The sequence below is a fragment of the Cricetulus griseus genome, chromosome 3, assembly GCF_003668045.3.
Source record: "Cricetulus griseus strain 17A/GY chromosome 3, alternate assembly CriGri-PICRH-1.0, whole genome shotgun sequence".
Taxonomy (NCBI): Eukaryota; Metazoa; Chordata; class Mammalia; order Rodentia; family Cricetidae; genus Cricetulus; species Cricetulus griseus.
In genome coordinates, this window is record NC_048596.1 from 245391507 (window position 1) to 245414720 (window position 23214).

Sequence of the window (23214 nt, forward strand, 5' to 3'; positions counted from 1 at the left end):
ATGATACTGTTTGCTACACCACATGATCTAATGTTAAAACCTAAAGTTCTTAGGAAAATAAGAGTGGGGAAAGGTGGAGACACATAGGTCAACTTTACTCAGCGGAAGGTTGGAGATCGTAGCTCATCTCAAATGCTCAAGTCTCTGGGCTCAATCTCCAGCACCAAAAACCAAAACAACAACAACAACAAAAAGGCAATGTACACCAGTATACAAGAACTTCTGTTCAAATGCTGTAAACCAAGCAAATCCCTTCAGACACTAGAACTTGAGTGTTTCAAGTCATTGCTTCTGCTTCCAAGGTTTGATTCATCATCCCAGGGAGCAAGGCAGCCATGGGAGATATGCTTCCCAGCCCTCAATCTTTCCCTATGAACTCAAAGCAAGTATGAGGGGCTCACATCTTTTTAATTCTCTGACAACACTTGACTACTATGATTACAGGATGCAAAGTACCCATAGTCCTTCCTCATCCGAAAACTTACTATCAACTGGAGAAGACCAGTTGTTATTTATGAGGAACCCATTCAGGGACATAAAACATTTTTATAGTGTTTATATAACTTTCTACACTAAACTTACGGAATACCATTTTCTACTTTTTCAAATTGATACAGAAATTTAAAGAACCTCATTTCTTATTTCATATGCAATAGTTCAAGAATGTCTTGCAGCTAATCTCCAAAGTCTGTTGCACATTCCTGTGTGTTAAGCACAAATCTCTGGGGTCACTGTTTTGTCCAGAAATACTTAGGAAAATTCCACTTACTTTTTAAGATAATAGCAAAATGCTGTCAGGTGCCTTGGATGAGAGTCACTTAGAGGGAGACCAATCAAAGGGGCTGATCTGCCTACTCCCAGGGAACAAAGACCAGTCCAACAGGAAAGAGTTTGCCTAGTTCCTCTCACTCTCCAGTGACCATGTCCACAGAGAAGGGTTGGTTCCAAGGACTCCCAAAGGTACCACAATCCAGCATGATCCAATCCATTACACACAGACCATGGAGGAGCTGCATGTGAGGTACTCATGTTCCTCGTAGGTATTAACTCTCTTCCACGTTACTTCTAACTCTCAACCCTGAACAATGCCATGTGAAGAGTTTCTGTGCAGTCCTGTTTAAGGACTGGTGACAAGGAGAACAGCCTGTATCTTTTCAGTTTAGGCATCATTTTCCCCAAATATTCTGAACCCACAGTCTCTCAGATGCAGATTCCAAAGCTGCTGAGGAACTGCTGCACTTAGCTAGTTATTTTCTGGAATTCTTCAGCTTTACCCCAACACCTGTCAAGCCTGTCTCACCATGGAAACTCTATACAAACCTTGTTTGTTTCCCAACATAAAGTTTTAAGGAGTTTTAGTTTTTATTTTAATTTTTTAAACGATGTATGTGTGCGCAAGAACACTTAGGTACCCTCAGGGACCAGAAGAGGGCCTCTAATCCCCCAAGAGCTACAGGGTTGCTTAACCACTGAGCCATCTCTTCATTCCTCATTGGCAGCTAGCTCTAAAGGCTCCCAGAACTATGCCATTCCAAGAGCCACCCACAGGCTCATACCCATCTATAAACAGTGTGTTTCTGGTCTAGAGTAAGGTTGAAATTTGTTGGGAGGCCTTGCTGGCTGGTCAGAGGTTGCAGTCTACCATGGCCTGACAGCTTTTTCCTAAGCTCTGCAACATGGGGACTTCCTCCCCGACAGTGACACTTCCTGCTTTCTACCTGCCCTTATCTAGTGGACTGACCTTATCTGAAAGCTGTCTCTAAGCCTGGATGCCTCATTTATCTCTAGGGTGACCCTTGGCACAGTTCCCTGCTAGAAGCCTCTCCTGCTGCACATATGGTAACTAAGACTTGTGCTAGGAGCTTTGCTATAGGACCCTGCTGCCACATTTGAAGCCTTATGATAGGAGCAAGTCACTTAATGCAAATTAGAGTTTGTTCACAGACTTCCCAATCCTATATATTCCTTGTATTCTGGAATAAAGTTGAGCTAATTCATCGAAGTCATTAGGGGGCTCTCAGGGGGCTTTCTCCATTGTACCCATAGCCATCTGATCCAATGGACCCTCATGGACCAATGCAGCCAACAATCACAAGGAAGAAGCAGAACCACAGAAATTAAACATAAATTCCTCAGAAAGACCGTATTAGCAACTATAGGCCTATTGCACATAAACAATAAAAATGGAGGGCTTGTATATTTTATCTTTATAGCTATTTCTAGGAATTAATTCTAAGTATGTTTCTAAAAATTGTTACTTTGAGACTGCCAACATTAAAAGTAAACAGAAAAAGCTGATTCTTTACCATGAATAGCTCTTGAGATGCATTGCTCTAGTCACAACGCCAAAGCTAAGGAAGAAGCCATTCAAACAGCTCAAGAAACACAACATGATATTCAGAGCATGAAAGGGGGACCAATTTAATAAGTCTTTCTGGTAGGTTATGTGCTGACAATGGCTCCTATAGAGAAATAAAATTGTACAAGAAAATTCCTACACTCTATCACTATTGGTACAGTAAAAGATATATTCCATTCACAGAAACAGAAAATGCAAATGATATATAGTGATCAATTCTGCTCATTTTGTAACTATTTTTAGGGTCTTATTTGAAGCATAGACGCACAAAACTAGTATGTTTTTCAACATTTAAATTGTTTCATTAAAAAACAATGAAATGGTTGAACACTCTTAAGTTATTGATGCATGAAGTACTTACACAGTGGCCAAGCTTAGGGGAGCAAAGGAGGGAAAAGACAAAAAGCATTAGAAGCAGCAGCAGAACAAGAATGAAGGCAAAGCTGAAATGTCAACAGAGTCAAGTCCAAGAAACACTTCCAAATAGGAGGTGCTTCCAAATACAATCCAAAAATTTAAATACTCATCTTCAGTACCAAGAGTATTAAATTACATTTATAAGTTATTAGGTGCCTCAAATTCCCTTAAAGCTAACTCTTTCCCAAAACAGTAAAAGCCGTTCCATTGCTGTAAATGAAAATCCTTTTAAATGAATTTGCATAGTTAGAGCCATGCATGCATATGTGAATATAAAACTGGTTTTAAAATCATGCTCATTTGCATCCCCCACGCTAGCATTACTTAAAAGAAAGCAAGATTGAGCTGGGTATGGCAGTGGCTGGCAGTACATTTATAATCCCACACTCAGGAGCTTACTGAAGGAAGGCATTGGGTTTGAAGCCAGACTGTGCTACCTGGTGAATTCTAGTCAGGGAGAGAGACCTTGATTCAAATAATAACCAACAGATAAGGGGAAAAAAGCAGAATGGAGCCAGTGTGGTGGTACACACCTGCAATTTCAACATTTGTGGCCCAGGGATTGCTACAGATTTGAGGCCAGATACCTGGTTTACATGGAGAGTCCCTAGATAGCCAGGGATGTGTAAGATACTATCTCAAAAAAATAAAAAAAGGAAAATCATAGAGCCGTTAAGTGTTACTGCATCACTGAACAATTTCATTTCATTTCATTCATGATTGTGTCCTCGTAGGGAGGTAGAACACTATAGATGATATGCTTCCAAGTGCAAAGTCAAATCTAACATTTAAGCATATATCTAATAGGGACATAGGTGTGATACTACAAGACGGCAGTCCCAATCCTTGGGATTGGCCGTTCAAGGTTATCCTTGGCTATGATAACCCTGTCTCTCAAAAATTTAACATATCTTTCAAACTTGTTTTAAAAATTGTATTTAAGATGCTTGTTTCAGCAGCACATATATTAAAATTGTATTTATCTGATCATGGGGAGAAAATTAAGTGTGGAATTCTTCCATGATTTTGACTAGCACAGTAAGATCAAAGGAAGCTGCATCTAAGATGGAGAAACAGAGAATTAATAGCAAAAGACTATTTCTACATTAAGGCAGGTTTCCTTCTGAGAGCAATGCATAAAGTCTAAGTAACCAACCCGGGGACTGATGGTTAAACCCACAAAACAGCAAGTGTCCCAACATGGGTTATCTTTGAACTCCAAATACCTTTTGGGAGGTGGACTATGTCCTGAAGATAATCATTTACATTTAGACATCCAACCTTAAGAAGCAAGTATGGAACAAAATACTGGAAAAGCATAGAAAAATAAGTTTGTGCTGCACCAATTTTGATGAGCAGCTATGTAACACAAAACCAGGAAGCTTGGTCACTGGCCCTGCAACTTCAGCTATAAAAGTGTATAAACATAGAGCTATGATACCTCTAAGGCTTGCTTTCTAAGCATTGTAAATGTTCCTATAACCCATAAATGAAAGACCCAAATTAAAAGTAAAATTATCATAATAATAATGGTCAATTCCATTGTCAAAATCAATCATTTGACCTGGATTCCCATCTTCATGGGAAAACTACAAAAGAAAACTATAAGTACAAAGGAGTATTGGTAGTTAGATTGACTTTCACAAAAATGCCCATAGAAACTGCTGTGCTGCCCTTGCCCTCAAATTCATCCTCCAGTTTCCTAATGTTTGGATTCCAGGGGTATACCACCATGCCTGGACTGCCTGACATCTTAAACCTACCGAAATATTTTACAAGGTTCATCTAGTATGACCTTCAAAAGATTTTCAAGAGATTTAAGAACAAGTTTTAAACCAGGTCTACCTGATAGCCTTTGAACAAGTCCTGTCTCAAACTGCTAATAAGAACATGTCTAATCATATTTAATGTTCTAATGATAGTCAATGCTGGTATTAACAGAGTGCCATCAGAGAGCCAGACTGCTTCAAATACTTTTAGACTTCACCATTTCCTCATCTGTACATGAGGCCAACAGATCACTCACGCCTGTCACAGCTTGATCATGTGACAGAGTGTCTCATCAGGCTGAAAAAGCCCCAGCTGAGTCACAGCTAATGTGGTTTGGCTGGTGTTTGGTCACGGTATTCTCACCAACTTCCTGTTCCTTAGAGAATGACTCTTAGCAGACCCCATTCCCATGATAAATGGTTTTTATTACTGGCAGACCCTTAGCAAAATGCTAATGAGCAAAATGTTCATATTTCTAGAGTTGGTTTCTGCTTCATGTATATCTTTATAATGAGAGGACCAATGATTACATTTACAGTTCCATTACTCAAAATGAATATTCTAGAGGTTTTTTGGTTTTTAGCTTTTGAGGAGTTTTGCTTTTCCAACACAATAAGATTAATAGGTCACAAAAGTGACCTTCACACTAAAATTAAATGAAGGAAAGAGAGGCAGTGGGACAGACAGGAACACAACCACAGAGGATGACTTAAGGTACTTTTCCAAATAGAGCTCCTTCAGATCTTGTGACATCTTCCTAGAGGAACACTAATACTTCTATCTCACACAAACACAGAGATTCAGTGATGTCATCAGCGACGGCTCATCTACACCATCAACCCACCTAGGAGGCACACTCCTGGGCATGCCTGTGGGGGCATTCCCAGAAAAAGTCCCACATGATGTAAGCAGAACCGGCCTACGAATTGGAGGTCCTGCATTTAATAATAATAATAATAATAATAATAATAATAATAATAATAATAAAGATAAAACAAAAAGCACTGGAATCCATTGCTCTCTGCTTCCTGGCTATGCAGTGTCATGGCTGCTTGGTTCTCTACTCCATGACTTCCTGAGACGATGGACTGCAGCCTTGAACAGTGAGCCAAGAAAAACCTGCCTTCCTTAAGTTCCCTTTGTTGGGTATTTGTCACAGAAATGAGCAGAGCAACTAACACATCAGCCCATCCACCTAGGATGACACAGTCTGATGGGACTTATAAGGAAGACTGGCCTTGATTAAGGTCCTCAAAGAGGGTGGCCTTGAGGAGGAAGGCTAGCGGGGACCACAGCACAGTCAGTCTAAAGGCACAAATATGAATGCTAACAGCCTGGGAAGAAGGGATGGGGAGGACACTCTGGGCAAAGCCAGGCTCAGAACTGTGTCTGCAGCTGGAATTCTCTTGCTAATCTCCACATGAACTGACAGTTTCCAGATGAGGAGAGCCTAAGTGTCCTCTAACACACACAGACCTTTAGTCTCAGCTCTTCTTTGAGGGCTCCTTAACTGGAAGTGTTAAGAGCTGCTGTATAATTTCAAGAGATGTTTTAATGCTCTTGTCTTAAGCTAAGATGTTAAAAAGAGTTAATAAAAAAAAATAGCCATTCTGCTTTACATCCTACAAATCCAAGTTCAGCTCTACACATTCGTCCCCTAAAAGCAATGTGGTGCACTGTATTTCAGGATGGTGAAGCTACTTTATGGCTTTGTATCATGGGGATTCATCATGAAACACTCAGGCTACAGGCACTAAGAATGTGGGGAAAGTCATTAAAAGCATCTTCTGATATAATTGGAGAGGTGTTCTGTGGTGACTTGTAGATAAAATTGCAAGACACAGAACATGTGAAACTTGCATAATGTGTTTTTCTGCTTCACTTCTCCCTATGGACCCACAATATCTCACTTTCCTGGGAAGAATTCAAAAACAATTTTGAGGCTGTTATCTATTCCAGTGTGCTATAAGGGTGGTCTTACCTCACAGTTGCTGAGATCCAAAGAGACCCCCTTCAAGCTATGATTGCAGGCCAGGCCCAAGAGCAGTGCTCTGAGGAAAGGAAACAGATATACTAGGCACAACTTCATATGATGAACAGCAATATGCACACCAGCACACTCTCACCCATACGCAAAGCACACACACACACACACACACACACACACACACACACACACACACACACACACTACACACAGCAAACACACTGAATAAAGCCTGGAAAATGAACACACTTTCTGAAACACAGGTCAAATACCAAGCACCCTCTTACTTTTTGAAAATGCCAACTGCATTCTGTTTCTGACAACAGTGGGCACGTGACACGTCTGCATTCTTCTGTCTGACAGGAGGTGACTCCTTCATAAATGCAAGCCTTGGAAGCACAGCTATTCCTATGCAAATAAACCCACAGCCCACCTAATTGCATACTGAAATCAAATTGTGTTCACCGTAGATAAAGCCCCACCTGCATCTGCTTGAGAACAGCTTTAAGAATCATTAGAATATTATTAGGTGATTGTTATTAGCATAGCACAGTGAGGCTGGCTTTCTCTAAGGAATAGACAGTGAAGGAGTCTAGCCCCACAGTATTCCAGAGGGTGAAATGAGAGCTAGATGAGTTTATTAAGTCACCTCACAGAATGTGCAGGTGAAGATACAGACACCCCAGAGCTAAGGAGATACATGTCTTCTAGCTGTGTCCAGGATCCTGGCAGTCCAGTTACCTGCAGGACAGGGCAGATGCTATCTCTCTTCTGCAAATTGAGGGAATTGGATTCATCATTGTGCAGATATCAAAACTCTCAAAAAAGTGGATTGCTCCCACTGCTACAAGTCAGTCCTGTGAAGTCCAATGCAGTTGAGCACACCTGGATCTCCATGTGCACCAGAGGCTCTTAAATTCTACAGAATGGAGGCTCGGTGGTAAGGCACTTGCTACCAGGCCCGATGACATGAGTTCAGTCTCGGTCACTCCAATGATTGACAGATCCAATTCCTACAAGTTGTCCTCTGACCTCCACACATGTACCATGGTACACTCATGCACACACATACACACACTAAGTAGACAATTATAAAAGCAAGAGGAGAAAAATCGATTTAAAAACAATTTGCATAAAATGAAAAGAAGTCCTCAATCGGACTTCATGATGAACTCAAAGGTGGGCAGCAGGAAGGAAACAGACAAATGTGAAACTGACTAGGACACAAAGCAGACAGTGTACACACTAAACATCTCCTACTACACATTTCCTACTTGGAGTGACACCTGTTCCCAGTGATCTTAGAGAAAGGACCTTCCCCCCAGGGAAAGGACCTCTAACCCCAAAGAATGAGAGGGCAAAAGGAATGCAAGACAAAAGGGATTATTTCATGCTAGGTTCTTGATAGTTTGTCCCACCAGCAATTCGCAGGTCTTGCACACACAGTGAGAACTCCACAATAGCCAATAGACAGCTATGTCATATTTAAACATTGGTCACACCAAAACCATCCTGAAAGTGCTAGTCTCCTAATCTACTCTATGAGCAAAGAGGACTAAGCATGTGGTAGGTCTAAAATAAATATTTGCTGAATGAGTATGCCAACAATATGATTAAAGTATAAAAGAATATCTGTAGAATACTAATGCTGACAGCTGTTTCAAGCTACCAGCAATCAAATCACAAGGGTGTGTGTGTGTGTGTGTGTGTGTGTGTGTGTGTGTGTGTGTGTGCAGACATGTGGCAAAGTGAGCGTAGTCAGTTCTCTCTTTCCATTCACATACATGTGAGTATGTCACAAAACATATATGGCAGTCAAAGGACAACATTTGGGCGTCTGTTTTCCCCTTGTACCTTTACATGGGTTCTGGGGTTGAAGTTCAGGTTGTGAGGATTGTGTGGCAAGAGCTTACTCCTGCTGAGCCACCTCACCAGCCAAACAACGCCTATTCTACCTCTGTAACTACCTTGCTACAAATTGATGTCCTTGTATAGATGGGATATATAGTAAATCTGACTATTAGTAGTTGCAGAAATAGCCAAACATTGGCTAAGACACACACAGAAGAATATGTCCAAAATGGACTGGACAGATGTTTAAAAAGATACTTGGGATACTATCCAAGATTCACACTAACTACACATAAATGGACTTTACTGTGCTATTTCTACACATGCCTGGGACACAACTTTTATGGGACAGCTTTTACAGAAGACCAAAAGCCACAGGAAGACTGTAATAGGAGATACAGCAACATCCATTGTGCCCTATTTACCTGCAAGTAAATAGGAAGGCCTGTTCTGCCTTCCTTCCTTCCAGCACATTCACAGTCACAAATGTAACTTTAAAAGCTCTAGAGACGACAAATGGATCACTCACTTCAAGGGCTCAGGAGACAGTTTCGTGCCTGAAAGATTGATTTGCATCAAAGCCATAGAACTGCTGAAAAACTGCTTGAAAGACAGGGGGACTTCCTTTCCTTTCCTGGAAAAAAAAAAAAGGTAACAAACAAACATAACACAAGCATCACATGAGTGGTTACATTCTATCCATCCTGCTTATTGGGTGGGTATGCAGACGTGAGATCCACAAAATCAGTCTAAATGCTAACCCACAAAACTATATCTATTCTTGGTATCTAGTAAACTCACTGTATTCTAGCCCACTGATCCTCACGAAACATTAAAATAGGAGGTTGGAATCATGTGTTATTCATGAAGGTTGAGACCTTTGCCACTGGGTGACATCTGTGGTACAGGCTGACACTGCATTGGGCAGTGTGCTCAGTGACAGTTCATTTGTGTTTGCCTCTTGGTCTTTGACAGTACTGGAGACTGAACTGATGACTCCATTCACTAGAGGCAAGTGCTCTACCACTGAGCCATAGATCCAGTTCTGTTTTTTGAGACAGTCTTATGCAATGCAGGCTGCTCTTAAATTCACTATATAGCTAAAGATAACCCCAAACTCCTCAGCCTACTGTCTGTTCCTCCCAAGTGCTGGGATGACAGGAATATACCACCACAGTCAGTTTTGTTTTGAAGTCATCGTACTATGGACCCAATGCTGGCCAACAGGCAGACTCAATGAGATGATAACCTGATGTGGATCTGAGGAACAGCACACTAAATGGCTTCAAGCCTGCATGACTAATAGCCCATTTGTCTACTACATTCACACTGTAAACCTAATCATTTCAGGCCAAACATGAGAAAAAAGACAAAGGAGAAAGTGAAGTGGCTGGATAATGTTTCCTCTTGTTATGTCAGTCAAAAATGGATAAAGCTGCACTGCTGGGTCAAACCTGTACTATAATGGTTTGTAAAGGTACAGGCTTCAAGCACCCACAGTGAGTTTGCTGGCTTAGCTTGCTCCTTTCTCTGGGAGTTGGGACTGGCTCAGCAGCATGAAGCACTTAGCTGAAGCCCATGATGTCACTTAGATGATGGCATACAGAGGGCAGCAGGCACCTCAGGGGTCTAGGTCAGCCACATAACCTGCAACAGCATTTGGATGTACAGATGTCTTTAAAAACCTGTGATGCCTGAGAGCTTTAAAAGCAATGTCTTAAAATATGACAACCTCCAGCTATTTGGGAAGGAAAATGTAAGTCATGGAAATCTTTACCTGAGAAGAGAAAAAGGCAACTAGGAATAAGCAGGACTCTGGTCAGAGACATGACATTAGATATTTCAGAGCTGTTTCCAAATGGTGAAGCCTGTCAGATTGTATAGTCAGTCCTGTTTATTTTTTGGTAAGTGAATGCTATTTACATTGCTGTTTTGAAATCCTTCTATTCCTGATCCTCTGCTTTGGAGGGTTTTTTTGTTTTTGAACATTGTCTAGTATAAGAGACAATGTTCCTGTTACTACTCCAGGGACAGGTGGCTTGGCCCTGTGGGCCTCCGTGACCAATGGAATGTGAAGGGACATGATGTGACTCCCAGAAAGCAGCTTTCTGAGCCAGGACACACACTGCCAGCCTCATCTTGTCCTCTGTTACATCTTCCAGATAAAGGATGCTTCCTTCCTCCCAGGCTGAAGGTGACATGGTCAGCCCACATGGGACACTTGGAACTACCCAGACTCTCCTGATTGGTACAACTATGAAATCATTTGTGAATAAAAGCTAACTAGACTGGCTAACAATCTATGCCTCAGTATAAACTGGCTAATTCTAACAGAATTACCGCATGCTTTCCAGAACTCTATCAAAGCAAGGTACTGAGTATTAACAATTTAATCATAATCTTTCATCGGGATGACAGGGCAATGGGTTACACCATTCTGCTACACTCAAAGAACAGTGCCACTGAAGACCAGTCGTGGCAGAATTCACAGCAACTGAGCTCAAAAGAGCTGATTATACAAAAACCTTTATAAGCAGAGCTGTCACCCTGTAATTCAGTTCCTCAGTCAATTACAGCTCTGTCAAAGTGAGGCTTCGTGACCTGCCTCTAAACATATAAGACAGGACAACCTGGCTGAACACGCTCTACCATGCTGTCTCCCAGACTTTTGACATTCTGTAACAACACTCTATTGAGGAACTGGAAGCATATTTTTGGTCTGTAAAGGCTCATCTCTTCCTCTCTATTTGTTAAGACAGAGTCCTATTTAGTCTAGGATGTTCTCAAACTCACCATGTGACTTGAGTAACACCTTGAACTCCCAACTCTCCTGCCTCTACCATGTAGGATTATGGGCATGTGCCACCATATGGGAAATGTCTATATCACTCTCAAATAATGGACCCAAAGTATTTGGAAATATATATTGATATATTTGCAAGGTAAGGTATAGAGTAAAGCATGCCATCAAATTGAATATTCCAAATGAATCAAGTTATTCTCTTGAATGTATAAGGCTTTTAAAAGATTAACTAGTAAATCTGGAGAATGCTCTACTATTAGGCAGCGTCACAGATCATTAAAGAGCATAATGTGCAAAATACAATTGATGCTATGTGTTTTTGATCCTGCACAGTAGGGTTGAACCAGACTAATGCACTGAATAGCTATGGATGCTGCACTTGGGAGGCCCAAGCTTTTTTCATCACCCACTCCATGCAAAGTGGCCGATATTTACAAATCCTTGCTGCTCCAAATGCACTGTGTCAGCAGGTGTTAAGTCTGTAACTGAGATGACATAATTAGCCCTCCCCTCCTACAAATCACAAACAGAAGCTTCAGGGTGACCATTATTCTTTGTTGCCAGAAGTCGTTCATATTTACTTCTAACCTCGTCACTGAGAAGAAGCTATAGATATTTTTAAAAGGGTTTTACTATATTAAGAAAGTACATGCCCACATATATGAATACACACACACACACACACACACACACACACACACACACACACACACACAGTTCATATAAGCAGGCTAACATTATCAACAAGACCCTTGTGTTTTCAAAAGATAAAACACCAACAAAAAAAAAATCTTTAATTTTCAAGGCCCAAAAACTTATAGCTATGATTTAAGACCATCTTTCATTTATGACATTTAGCTCTCAAACCAGGTATGATGGTCTAAAAACCTGTAATCCAGGCTCTTGGGAGGCCAAGGCAGGAAAATTGGGATGAGTTTGAAGCCAGGCTATAATGTGAGACTCTATCTCAAACAACTACACATTCTCTTTCCATCAATCACTCTGTGTTCACTATCCTCACACCTCTTCAAGATAAGGAGGGACTGTAAGACAGTAATGGTAGCGGGGAGACAGTCATACCTGTGAGAGAAGACAGATCTGGAGAGGTTGAGCACAGCTAGACACTGAAGGCACCCCCGGAGAAGAGCACTACACACCTGAGGAAGAAATGGACATTATCACTTTCACACAATCCTAGGTCTGTGAGAATATTTTACTAAAGTAGTAGGTCTCCACCCATCAAAGTAGGCATTGTGAGAGCCCGAGTGGTAGAAAGAGGTGTTACCATGTCCAGAGAGCACTCTGTATTAGATAGATCCAGGTGAACAATGGTGTTGGGCTGGGCCAAAAAATTGTACATGTGCTGGAAAGAAGCAGAGAGTGGATGTTAGGCTCTAGAAGGACATGCTGCCATGTACGTTAATGCTTCAGAACAGTCACCCACACACCCCTGACCTTCCTGACTGTTTCTCAGGTTTGTAGACTGGTTGCTATTCTATCTTCTTCCCCAGGAGCAAATACCCAAAGGGCATTTAAAGAAAAATTACACATTCAAAAAAAATGGCCAAGAAGAATCTTATTGCCACACACCCCTCTTTCACACATGCTTTGATTTCTTGATTAGTTCCGGTTTTATTATATAATTTGAGTACTGCTAATTAACTTAACCCCTTAGTCTGAAACAACACCTGGATTGCAGGCACCCCATCAAAATTCGAGTCACTCATAGTGTTGAGAGAAGGTCTATTTGAATGTGAGCCGTAGATTGTCTCAGGCTATTTTCTTTTCTCCTCAATATAATGATTTTTCTATCTTGAGTGACTTCTAAAAACCTAACAAGATTGTTCTGAGGAAACTATTAGAAAAACAAAATAAAAGAACTCAAAATTCCAGTACTGCTAAAATGTCTTCTTTTGGGTCACCACAATGCCTAAAATTTCCTGACCCTCCCACAACCCTGCGCAGGCATGAAAACAATGAAATAAATCCCTTTGATGTCCTTTAATTTCCCCAGCATGAACAGGAGCCAGAGCTCCCCAGTGACACAGTCCAAGTCTCCTGCCCCAGGTGACAATGTTCACTTCTCCTCTGCTTCACTGGGTGACACTCAGTGAAAGTACACACAAGCTTATGCTGACAGAGCCTCATTCCTGAACCAATACTCATTAAATGCTGCAGCGGAACTCTATGGACTTCAGAAAATACTCTCCAGCAAAGAGTTTGAGAGAACACAAAACTAGCCAGCAAATGCTTTGGAGTAACAAGAGGCCCAGAACAAATTACATGGCAAGGTCTGGTTCAGCAGAAACATGTTGCCCTCATTTACATGGAGTACCCCTGGCTCTGGCTAGACTCCTGTGACCTTTCTTAAGGCCATTTTATTTTATTGTGGTTTTGCTTCCCTCCACCAGCTGGGGGAGCTCTTCCTCTCTGAAGCAGAGATGGGACCCTTTACATGTGGCTTTCCGGGAAGCAGAAACCAAGTGGGTCCTTGCACCTGCTGAGGACTCTAGAACCTTGGTGTTTCCCTGGCTGGGAGCCCATGTCCACTCAGCCCCTTCACTGCACTCCACTGTACCCAGAGGCAAACTGGAACAAGCTGTACCCCTGGACCAGGCAACATGGAGCTATTTTGTTGTCTGAGATCATTATTCGTGTCCCTATTATAAATGAGTCTTATTTAATATCAGCCTCCTTTTTGTTTGCTTTTGTTTTTTTTATTGTATCTTAAAATATGTCCTTAAGTATTTTATGAGTATGCACAGGAGTGTATATATGTGCACCATAGCCCATGCACACAGGGACCCACAGAGATAAGAAGAGGGCATCAGATCACCTGAAATTAGTGTTATAGGTGGCCGTGAGTTATCATGTGTGTGCTGAGATCTGAACTCAGGTCCTCTGCAAAAGTACTAAGCACTCTTAACCACTGAGCCATCTCTCCAGCTCCTATTTTATTTTTTGAGACTGGGTTGTACTCTGTAATGCAGGCTGGCTGGGAACTCATTTTGTTGCCCAGGCTGACTTCAATTTCATTTCAATCCCCCTGTCTCAACCTCTTGAGTACTAGGAATGTACTGCCAAGCCAGCTTTCCACTTCATTTATCCTTCATGGTGCCACCATGAAGTCCATGGTCTTTCCCATGGAGCTCTTTGCTTTATCTTTGGAGGATCATTTTTAAGGATTATCAGTGGATACCAGAAATGACGATGGAAAACAGCAGGAAACAAGCACTGTTAAAATGATTTCAAGTGTCTGTGTATGTGGGGTTCAAATAAATACACACACACACACACACACACACACACACACACACACACACACACGCACAGTTTTCATTTTGTATTCTCTGCCTTAAAGGTAAAGTAAAACAAAAGAAATAAGAATACATTGCAATGTTTCTCATCTCTGTGGAGTAGCAGTATATAAATGAAGGCCCTTTCCAAACACTCACGTTCTGCAAGCCCCATTACCAAAGGCAGATTTCTTTTAAACTCTAGAATGGTGACCAGAAGGGACTCTTTACCACATAAAGAACTCATAACTAACCCCTCACACTACAGAAAGATCTGTTGAATGTTTATATTACTATTAAAGCACATAAAACATCTTGTTAGAATTGAAGGGAATTTATTTATCTATTTACTTAGATAGGCCTTCAAAATCAAACTCTAACTAGTAGCCCCTAATTACATTTAGCTTATTTATGGAATAGTCTGCAGCCAGGGTTATCCTAATAGCCCCCTTTAATAGTAACAAATAAACAAACAAAAGCTGGGTGGGGACCTGGTTCATACCCTCAATCTCAACACTGAGTTAGGACAATCACCCTGAGTTAGAGGTCAGCTTTCTGATACACAGTGGGTTCAAGGTTGACAGCTTCTCTCCAAACAAACAAACAAACAAACAAACAAACAAACAGCATCAGTATCCCAACAACACTATCTGAAAATGAAACTATTTCCAAAAAGGATGTGAACCTCAGCACCATTAAGTGAAGAAGAAACTTAATTATCTTGACAGTCTACATTCAATTAAGGCAGGCTCTGGAATTTTCACAACATTGCATGAGCCTTTAACTGGATTTTAAAGTGTGTCGATTAAGAGTGTGGTAGAGAAACAAGCCAGGATGGCAGGTTAGAAATGATCGCAGGCTTTCTGAAGATGCCCCCATTGGAGAGGAAAGGAAAACTTACCGAGAGGTCATCTCCTCGGAGAGCATTCCCTGAGAGGTCCAGGTGGGTGAGGGTAGAGGCAGTCAGAGGGTTGGCACTGAGGGACTGACAAAGGCTGTTCACCCCTGCAACAAGAGTAATCATCCAAGCTCAGTGTCCACTCTGAGAAACAAAATGAGACTGAGGAGTTTGCACAAACAGCCCTCAAGACAAATCACACTGCCAGACCCACAGGGCCAGAGCTCTGTCATTGGAGGGGACCACTGATTGTTAGTTCCCTGACAGTCCCTCTGGGAAGCCAGACTTCTCACCGACAACCTGCACTTTTGTCTTTCAATTTATACAAGAACAGAAAGTGTTTAACTTTCAAGTCCCAGAGTGATGAAAGCCATCTAGCTGATTATTTTAAGCCTACATTTAACCCTACCAGAGAATTCTTGACTTAGTGAATAGTATTTAAATGGTACACATGCAAATACTGGTCATTTGGGCTGCTTAAGTATTGGGAAATTGACAGAGGAATATATTACTCTATTGAAGTGCATTTATGTTCAAGGTGAAATTTGAACTGAAGTGGATTTTGAACAGTGAGATGAAATGCTCACAACGTGAAGGAATTGAAAAGAATAACTGTTTCTTCTTGTTTTTAGAAATGGGGTTTCCACTATGTATCCCAGTGTAAACTAAACAGGACGAAATCCTCCGGCCTCTGCCTCCTGGGAGTTAGGATAACAGGAGTAGAGCAGTATGCCTGGCAAAAAGGGAAAACTTTCATTTAACGAACTATAAAATTTCTATACTCATGACAGAAATGGCTCAGGCTGAACTTAACTAGGCTGAGAGGTGATCATTCCAATGGGAACCTGTGAAAGGCCCCTGAGCTCGAGGGAGACTGAACACTGAGGTATGGAAAAGGAGGAGACAGAACACTGAGGAATATTTCGGACAGGTGTAAAGAATTCCTTGACTATCAACCCAACATTTACTGCTTATGAGATGTAGAATCATAGAAAGACACATTTTTGTCCTGAAACATTTAGAGACCATCATACACAGACAGATTAACACAGAGGGCTTTATTCCCCTGTGGTCTCTGCATCTGTGGATTCAGCCAACCTGCACAGAAATATTCCAAAGCATTTTTTGTGTTTTTTTTTTTTTTTTTTTTGTTACAGTTCATTCTGACATTCAGCACTAGAGAGGCTGAGGTAAAAGATGATTGCCAGGAGTTTAAAAGGCAGCCTGAAATACATTGTTTGGGGGCAAGACCAGGATACATGGGATTGCCTAAAAAAATAAAAAAAATAAATAAATTTTAAAAAGCCATTGCAAATTTGAGCTATATACTGAGACCCATCTAAAAAATCCAGAAACAAAAGAGGGTTATACACTGAGCATGTGCAGACTTTTTTCTTGGTCAGCATCCCCTAAATGATTACACACACACACACACACACACACACACACACACACACACACACACACACACACTCTGGCTAGTTTTTCTTTTTGTTTTTCACAACTTAATACAAGCTGGAGCCATCTGAGAAGAGGGAATCTCAATTGAGAAAATGTACCATTAGAGTTCCTGTAGTTAAATCTGTAGGGCCTTTTCTTGATCAATGATTGATATGGGAGGATCCAGCCCACTCTGAGTGGTGCCACCAGCAGGTGGTCCAAAGAATAATAAGAAATTAGGCTGAGCAAGCCATGGAGAGCAAGCAAGTTATCAGCACTTCCCCTCCATGGTCTCTGCTTCAGTTCCTGTCTTGGGGTTCCTGCCTTGAGTTCTACCTAGCCCTGGCTTCCTCTGATTATGGACTGTAATCTAAAACTAAATAGAATCTTTACTATCTAACTTGCTTTTTGATTAGTGTTTTAGCATAGCAATAGAAAGCAAACTGAGACAATAACTATATAGCCTCATAGCAGGCATTATAAATAATCTAGAGATGATCTAATACACACAGCAAGATGTGTGTGGGTTATATGCAAAGGCTATGCCACTTATAAGGGACTTGGCATGTGGAGGGGGAGAAGCTGGAACCAATCTGTAATATCCCACAGACCCTGAGGACAACCATCCTCAGGGTCCAGTGAGGCAACTGTTACCATCCACACAAGGATCAAGAGCATCCAATACAAGGAAGTAGGACTCTTTCACAAATAGAACCTGCAGTACCAGCCCAAAGCAACCCTCTATAGCATACATGTATACATTATATAGAATCTATATGAATGCATAAATGACCAACATCCTTTCTTTTACCCTGTCATCCATATTCATTGCACATTCATGTGTGTATGAGGGTGGGGGGTATGTGTATGTGTCCAAGTGGAGGCATCAGGTCAACCTTAGTAGCTCTCCACCTTGTTTGTTGAAATAGAATATCTTACTGACCTGGGACTCACCAACTAGGTTAAGTTGACCAGCTAATGAGCCCCCAGGGATTCAGCTATCTCTTCCTCCTCATTGCTGGATGGCAAGTATTTGCCATCAGGCCTGTATTTTTGTTTTGCTTTTTGTTGTTGTTGTTGTTCATGTGGCTTCTGAAGATCAAACTCCAGACCTCACACCTACAAGTGCTTTGCTTTCTCTCCAGCCACTTCTCCTGCCCTCAGTGTTCACCATTCTCTTTTTAGTGGAATGACTGGGCCTAAAATACATGGAGAATACCAGACTCTGTTCAAGAAAATCACATATAAAGTCATGTATTTAAGTGAAGGACTATAAAACCCAGTAAATAAATTCCAAAATGAGAAGACCAAATTAATCCTGACAGCAAAGAGCCCCTTGGCAAGCATGGGTGCCTGGCAGGTAGCCAGCCTCTGACTAGACTCCAGAGGGACACTGTTACCAGGCCACCTTCATGCTCCTAAAGCAGAAGGGTCGTCCCTCCCCACTTCCTGAGCCCATGTTTTGCACAAGGCCTGTGTTAATAAGCTCAAGAATGACAGGAATAACAAAACTATAGCACTGGAGAAACACGGGGCTCTTACGACCCAAATGCAGCACAGATTGGCATGCCATCCTTGGCTCTGGTTATTGTGAGATTCTGACCACGCTCAGTGTTCATGATTGCAGACTTTACAGCTGGAAGAGGTGGCTCCAGATGGTCCTGCCTTGACATAATCTGCCAGGCAGCAGGATGCTTGTGTGAGTCCAGAAAGCCATCAAGCAGTGAGTGTCTGAGATGAGGGAGAGTGCATGTGCTGGGGGCCATGGGAGATTAAAAAAATCTGTCTTCTATTATGGAACCATAAATATACATGTTTTCTAGGAAATAAAATATGTCACATTTACTAGAAACTTAAATCTACAATTGCAAAACTCTAAACCTTTCAGAGCCTGTCTTTAAGAAACAAGTATTTTTTAAAATTGAACAATTCAAGATATACATCTTAAAAGGACAATTTAAAATTCTATAGATCCTATCTTATAAAACAATGCAATTCTCAAAGCACACATTCTGACACAGGCTCTTGCATTATATGAAAGACACAGGTAGGGAAACACTAGTTGTGACAGGTTCAAGCAGACCAGGCTGTCCTCACTCAAGGACACAAAAACTCCTTTGTTTACCTGTGCAGCTACCCTACTTTTGTCATAGTGAAGGGATAGGACATGAGTGACGACAGGCCACCTCAAAACCAAAGCCTGTCCTGCAAAGGACAGATGATCAATGTGCCCCTCTCTTTGCTTTACCATAATTAATAAATATTAGAACACAATTGCAAATTAATATAGGTAGAGAACGTACATACATTAAGAAAAAACAGCACTGTAAATAGAAAACTGACCAAGAATGTCAAGTAGCAACATTCCAAGAAGACACACAAAAGGTTGTGGAAAAGTGGGGGAATGCCCTAAGCTAGTGGTTGTCAACATATGGGTTGTGACCCTCAAAGACCATTGGAAAATAAAGATTATTTACATTATAATTCAGAACAGTAGCAAAATTAGTTATGACGTAGCTATGAGAATAATTTTGTGGTTGGGGTCACCACAACATGAGGAACTGTATGAGGGTTGAGAATCACCACCAGAGAAAAGGAGAACATCAAACTCATTTTCATGAGAGAACACAAAGGGCATCAGTCACAGCAGCTCATGACTATAACCCTAGCACTCAGGAGGCTGAGGCAGGAGGATTGCCATGAATTAGAAGCCAGCTTGAGCTACAGAAGAAGGGAGGGATCAAGAGTTCAAGGCCAAATTGTGTTACAGGAGAGTCAATCTTAAGAGTTGGGGATGAAAAGGGAAAATAATATTCAGTGATGGTGAGAAAATAAACAAATTTATATAAAATACTCCTAGGAGAAGATGGCAATGAACATGAAAGCTCTAAATATGTACATATTTTTGAGCTAATAATTCAACTTAAGGAGATTTATCCTAAAAAAGATGCAGGAAATAAGCAAAATTAGTGGCCAAGTTCACATCAATGACACTGGCATTGCTGAAGAACTTAAAACGATGCATGTGTGTGGCAGATTATTTAAATAAATTACATAATGTCACACCATACCCTGGATCATCAGGTGGCCCTGAAAGTGAGTGAGTTTACCAACATCATCAACCACAATTGTGAAACACCAATCACAGCACAAGCAGCTCTGCATGCCTGTACAGACATCAGAAAGCAGTGGGAAGGTTGGGCCCAAAAAAGAGTGATGACATTGAAAATAGTATTTGTTTATTCACTTAACCTATCGGTGTCTTTATCAGAAATATGCCAATAAGTTGATAATCATCAGAAATGCTCTTCTCAATTTCTGACCTTAACAGGAACAGCAAAAAGAAGTGAATCTTAGCTTGGGACCTGTATCTGGTTTCTGGCACCAGATCAGCTAACACTGACCTGGGGAAATTTCCTACTAGTAGCTGACAGGCACACGTTAGTGTTAAACAGGGGTACAAGAGTATATGCACATGAGATGGTGACATTTATGTATCAATTCTGATTCCAAAACACTCTATTGCAATTCTATAATCAGAATAATATGTAACTGGATGGACCAGCATCCAGTGCTATAGGCATTTAACCAAAATGCAGCCAGTGGTGACACCCTGAGACAAGGCGATATCAGGCACGGCACTGAGTGGGTAATGCTTCTACCAGCCAGAAACTTTAAAACCAAAATGCACATGTGTTAAAAACAGAGAGATTTACCACGCAGCCTGGGAAGAAGCAAGTGGGGAAGGTGAGTTGAGAGGTAAGAGCTTCGAAAAGAAAATTAGAGAAAAGCTAAATGTCAGAGTGAGTTCACTTAATTGGCAGTAGGCACATGCAAGCTGTCCCACGTTTAACTAAAAGTATGTGGCGACCCATGACAGCACATCATGGTGATGGCAAAGGTCTTGATGTAGATGGTGATGATACTGCTGGTGTCAGTGATGGTCACACCGATAGTGGTAATACGGATAGTGATGCTGACAGCCATAACGATGGTGGCGGTGGCGGTGACAGTGGTGGCAATAGTGAGGGTGATAATGAAAACAACGGTGACAGTGACGCTGATGGTGAAAGTGAAAGTAACCATCATAGCAATGACAATGAGGGTGACAGCAGACAGGGTAGCAATGGTTTGGTGACAGTGATTGTGAGAGTGACAATGATGATGATGATGATGATGATGATGGTGACAGAGACAACAATAGCGAAGCTGAGTGTGACAGTGATTGCATGGTGATTGTGATCATGGAAGGTCGTGGCAGCTGCTGGCAGTATCAAAGTGCCTGAAACTATACCTACCGTGTTTATTAACTCAGTGAACGCCAGTATCATGACAAAATGGCAATTTATTTTTATCTCACAAGTCAATGGGGAATAGAGATGAGGACAGCATTTCCCAGGAAGTAGGAAAGCCAGGCTTCAAACACAGGTAATCTGAACTGACTGACAGCAGAGACTATCACTTAAGAAATGGCAAGTTTTTCCAATTCTAGAAACCTCAGTGAAGCCCACAATGGTGCAGTCATTGTGCCAGGAACCACAGATTTAGACACAAGAACTTCATGGGACCAAGGTGAACCATTCTCATAGAAAGGACACAGTACTGAGACAGTAATACCCTGGTGTGATCTATAAATAGGCAGAGAAAGGAGCAAGTGACCAGTAGTCTTGGGAGTGAGAAGTCTGTTGAAGCAGAGACCCTCACAGATAAAGAATTTGTCAGGTTCACTGAAGCTCTGTGAATATAAAGAGATGAAAGGGTGTCCAGGTACCAAGCATGGCTTTTGTAATACTGCCATGAGCTGGTCAGAGGTACCAAGCATGGAACAAATTAAGAGATGGTGTGTGGAGGGCTTTTCTAATACTGCCATGAGCTGGTCAGAGCAACAGAAGGCACAGGGTTTGATGAGTGACTAGATAAGATAAATGACATGGGGAAGGAGGGAGTCAGACCCAAGAGAATAATAAACCATTCTGGGAACAGACCAGAACTGAGGGACTATGATGGTGACTCAGCAGCAAGCCCCAGTGACTCTGTGTGAAGGTGACACTCACTCTGACAGTTGGGGAAGCCAACATCTTTTGCCAAAAATGAACCAAGAAAAACATGAACAGGTGCCTCCAGGAAAGTGAGTTACAAGGCTAGAGGCAGCCAGCCAGTGAGAACTTACTGGCTCAAAGCTTACATAATTAGGACTGTGCACAAATTTAAAAATTACTTTCTACAAAGAATTTAAATTTACATTATCAAGTTTGAATTGTACAATATCTTAACCTTAAAGCTGTTGTCATACTATAATTTGCATATTTTAATCAACTACATAGCAGAGTAATAGCTGGTCAAAAGCAACAGGTACAACAATCAGAGACACGATATGAAGTATATCACATATACTGTACCTTTAGGTGACAATGAGGCTTTAGATAGGTTTAAATGCTTCAATCCCTTTGGGAGTTTGGCAAATTGAATACTTAAGGAGGACACACCTGAGAAAGAAAAACAGATTATTAGAATTTTAAGTACTTAGAAGCATGACTGTTTTACACTCTGTAAAAAGTGAAGTATGATTTCAGGACAGTGGATGTACCTTTCTGTCTGAAGTTAGGGCTCCTTTTGTAGTCATTCTCTGTCATGCACCTCTCCCTTCTTGTGCTATCCATCAGGCTGGAGAGAAGTGGCAGACTCTAATATGTATGGACAGTACATCTAAACCTTTATCCTTACATACTCCCTGTCATAATGCTGTTCACAACAAATCCATGGCTAGTGAACTGACTCACTTGGTAAGTGCTTAACATGCAAGTGCAAGGACTTGAGTTTGAGCCCCATTAGCTACTAGACACGGTGTCCCATGGCTGACGAGGCAGAGACTGGTAGATTCTTGAGGCTTGCTGCCCAGCCTCGTCAAATAGACAAGTTTCAGATAAAAGGAAAAGCTCCAACCTCAAAGAAACACAGTTGACAATGTCACTGGAGTCTGACCTTGGCCTCCACAGCATAAGTACACACATGGGCACTCAGGCACATGCATACATGTGCTCCTACATAAAGATGCACACAGAGAGACATAAAATAATGACTAAGCATGGAGGTGACCTGTTACCACCTGGGATGTGTTCCCAGAGGTCAAAGTAAGCAGTACTAAACAAGTTCTCCTAAGATAAGGGATGAGACTTAAATCCAAGCAGCTATAAGACCTTTTGTTTGTCTGTCTCTGTCTTTGTCTCTCTCTCTGTGTAAGAAAGACACAACTCCTCTAGGGAAGGAGATGCAGAGGCCTCTCTTGTCTCTGTAGCCTCTGTCTTAATGAGCTGATCTCTCTTTGGAATGAACAGATGCAATTTCATTATTGTCAAGAAGAGGGTAATTTTAACTACTCAAGTAACAGCTCTG

At 41.4% G+C, this 23214-nt stretch overlaps 1 protein-coding gene across 5 annotated transcripts in view; it reads right to left on the reverse strand.

Annotated features, from left to right (window-relative positions):
* Carmil1 (capping protein regulator and myosin 1 linker 1) overlaps positions 1 to 23214 on the reverse strand; it is a 278033-nt gene that overhangs the window by 85487 nt on the left and 169332 nt on the right. For all 5 annotated transcript variants that reach the window (XM_027409345.2, XM_027409351.2, XM_027409347.2 and 2 more), the window contains exons 12-17: positions 22221 to 22307; positions 15385 to 15488; positions 12473 to 12550; positions 12268 to 12344; positions 8914 to 9018; positions 6528 to 6597 (exon numbers count right to left, since the gene is read on the reverse strand). In XM_027409345.2, the coding sequence (XP_027265146.1) occupies positions 6528 to 6597; positions 8914 to 9018; positions 12268 to 12344; positions 12473 to 12550; positions 15385 to 15488; positions 22221 to 22307 (521 nt within the window). The remainder of the gene's footprint in view (positions 1 to 6527; positions 6598 to 8913; positions 9019 to 12267; positions 12345 to 12472; positions 12551 to 15384; positions 15489 to 22220; positions 22308 to 23214) is intronic.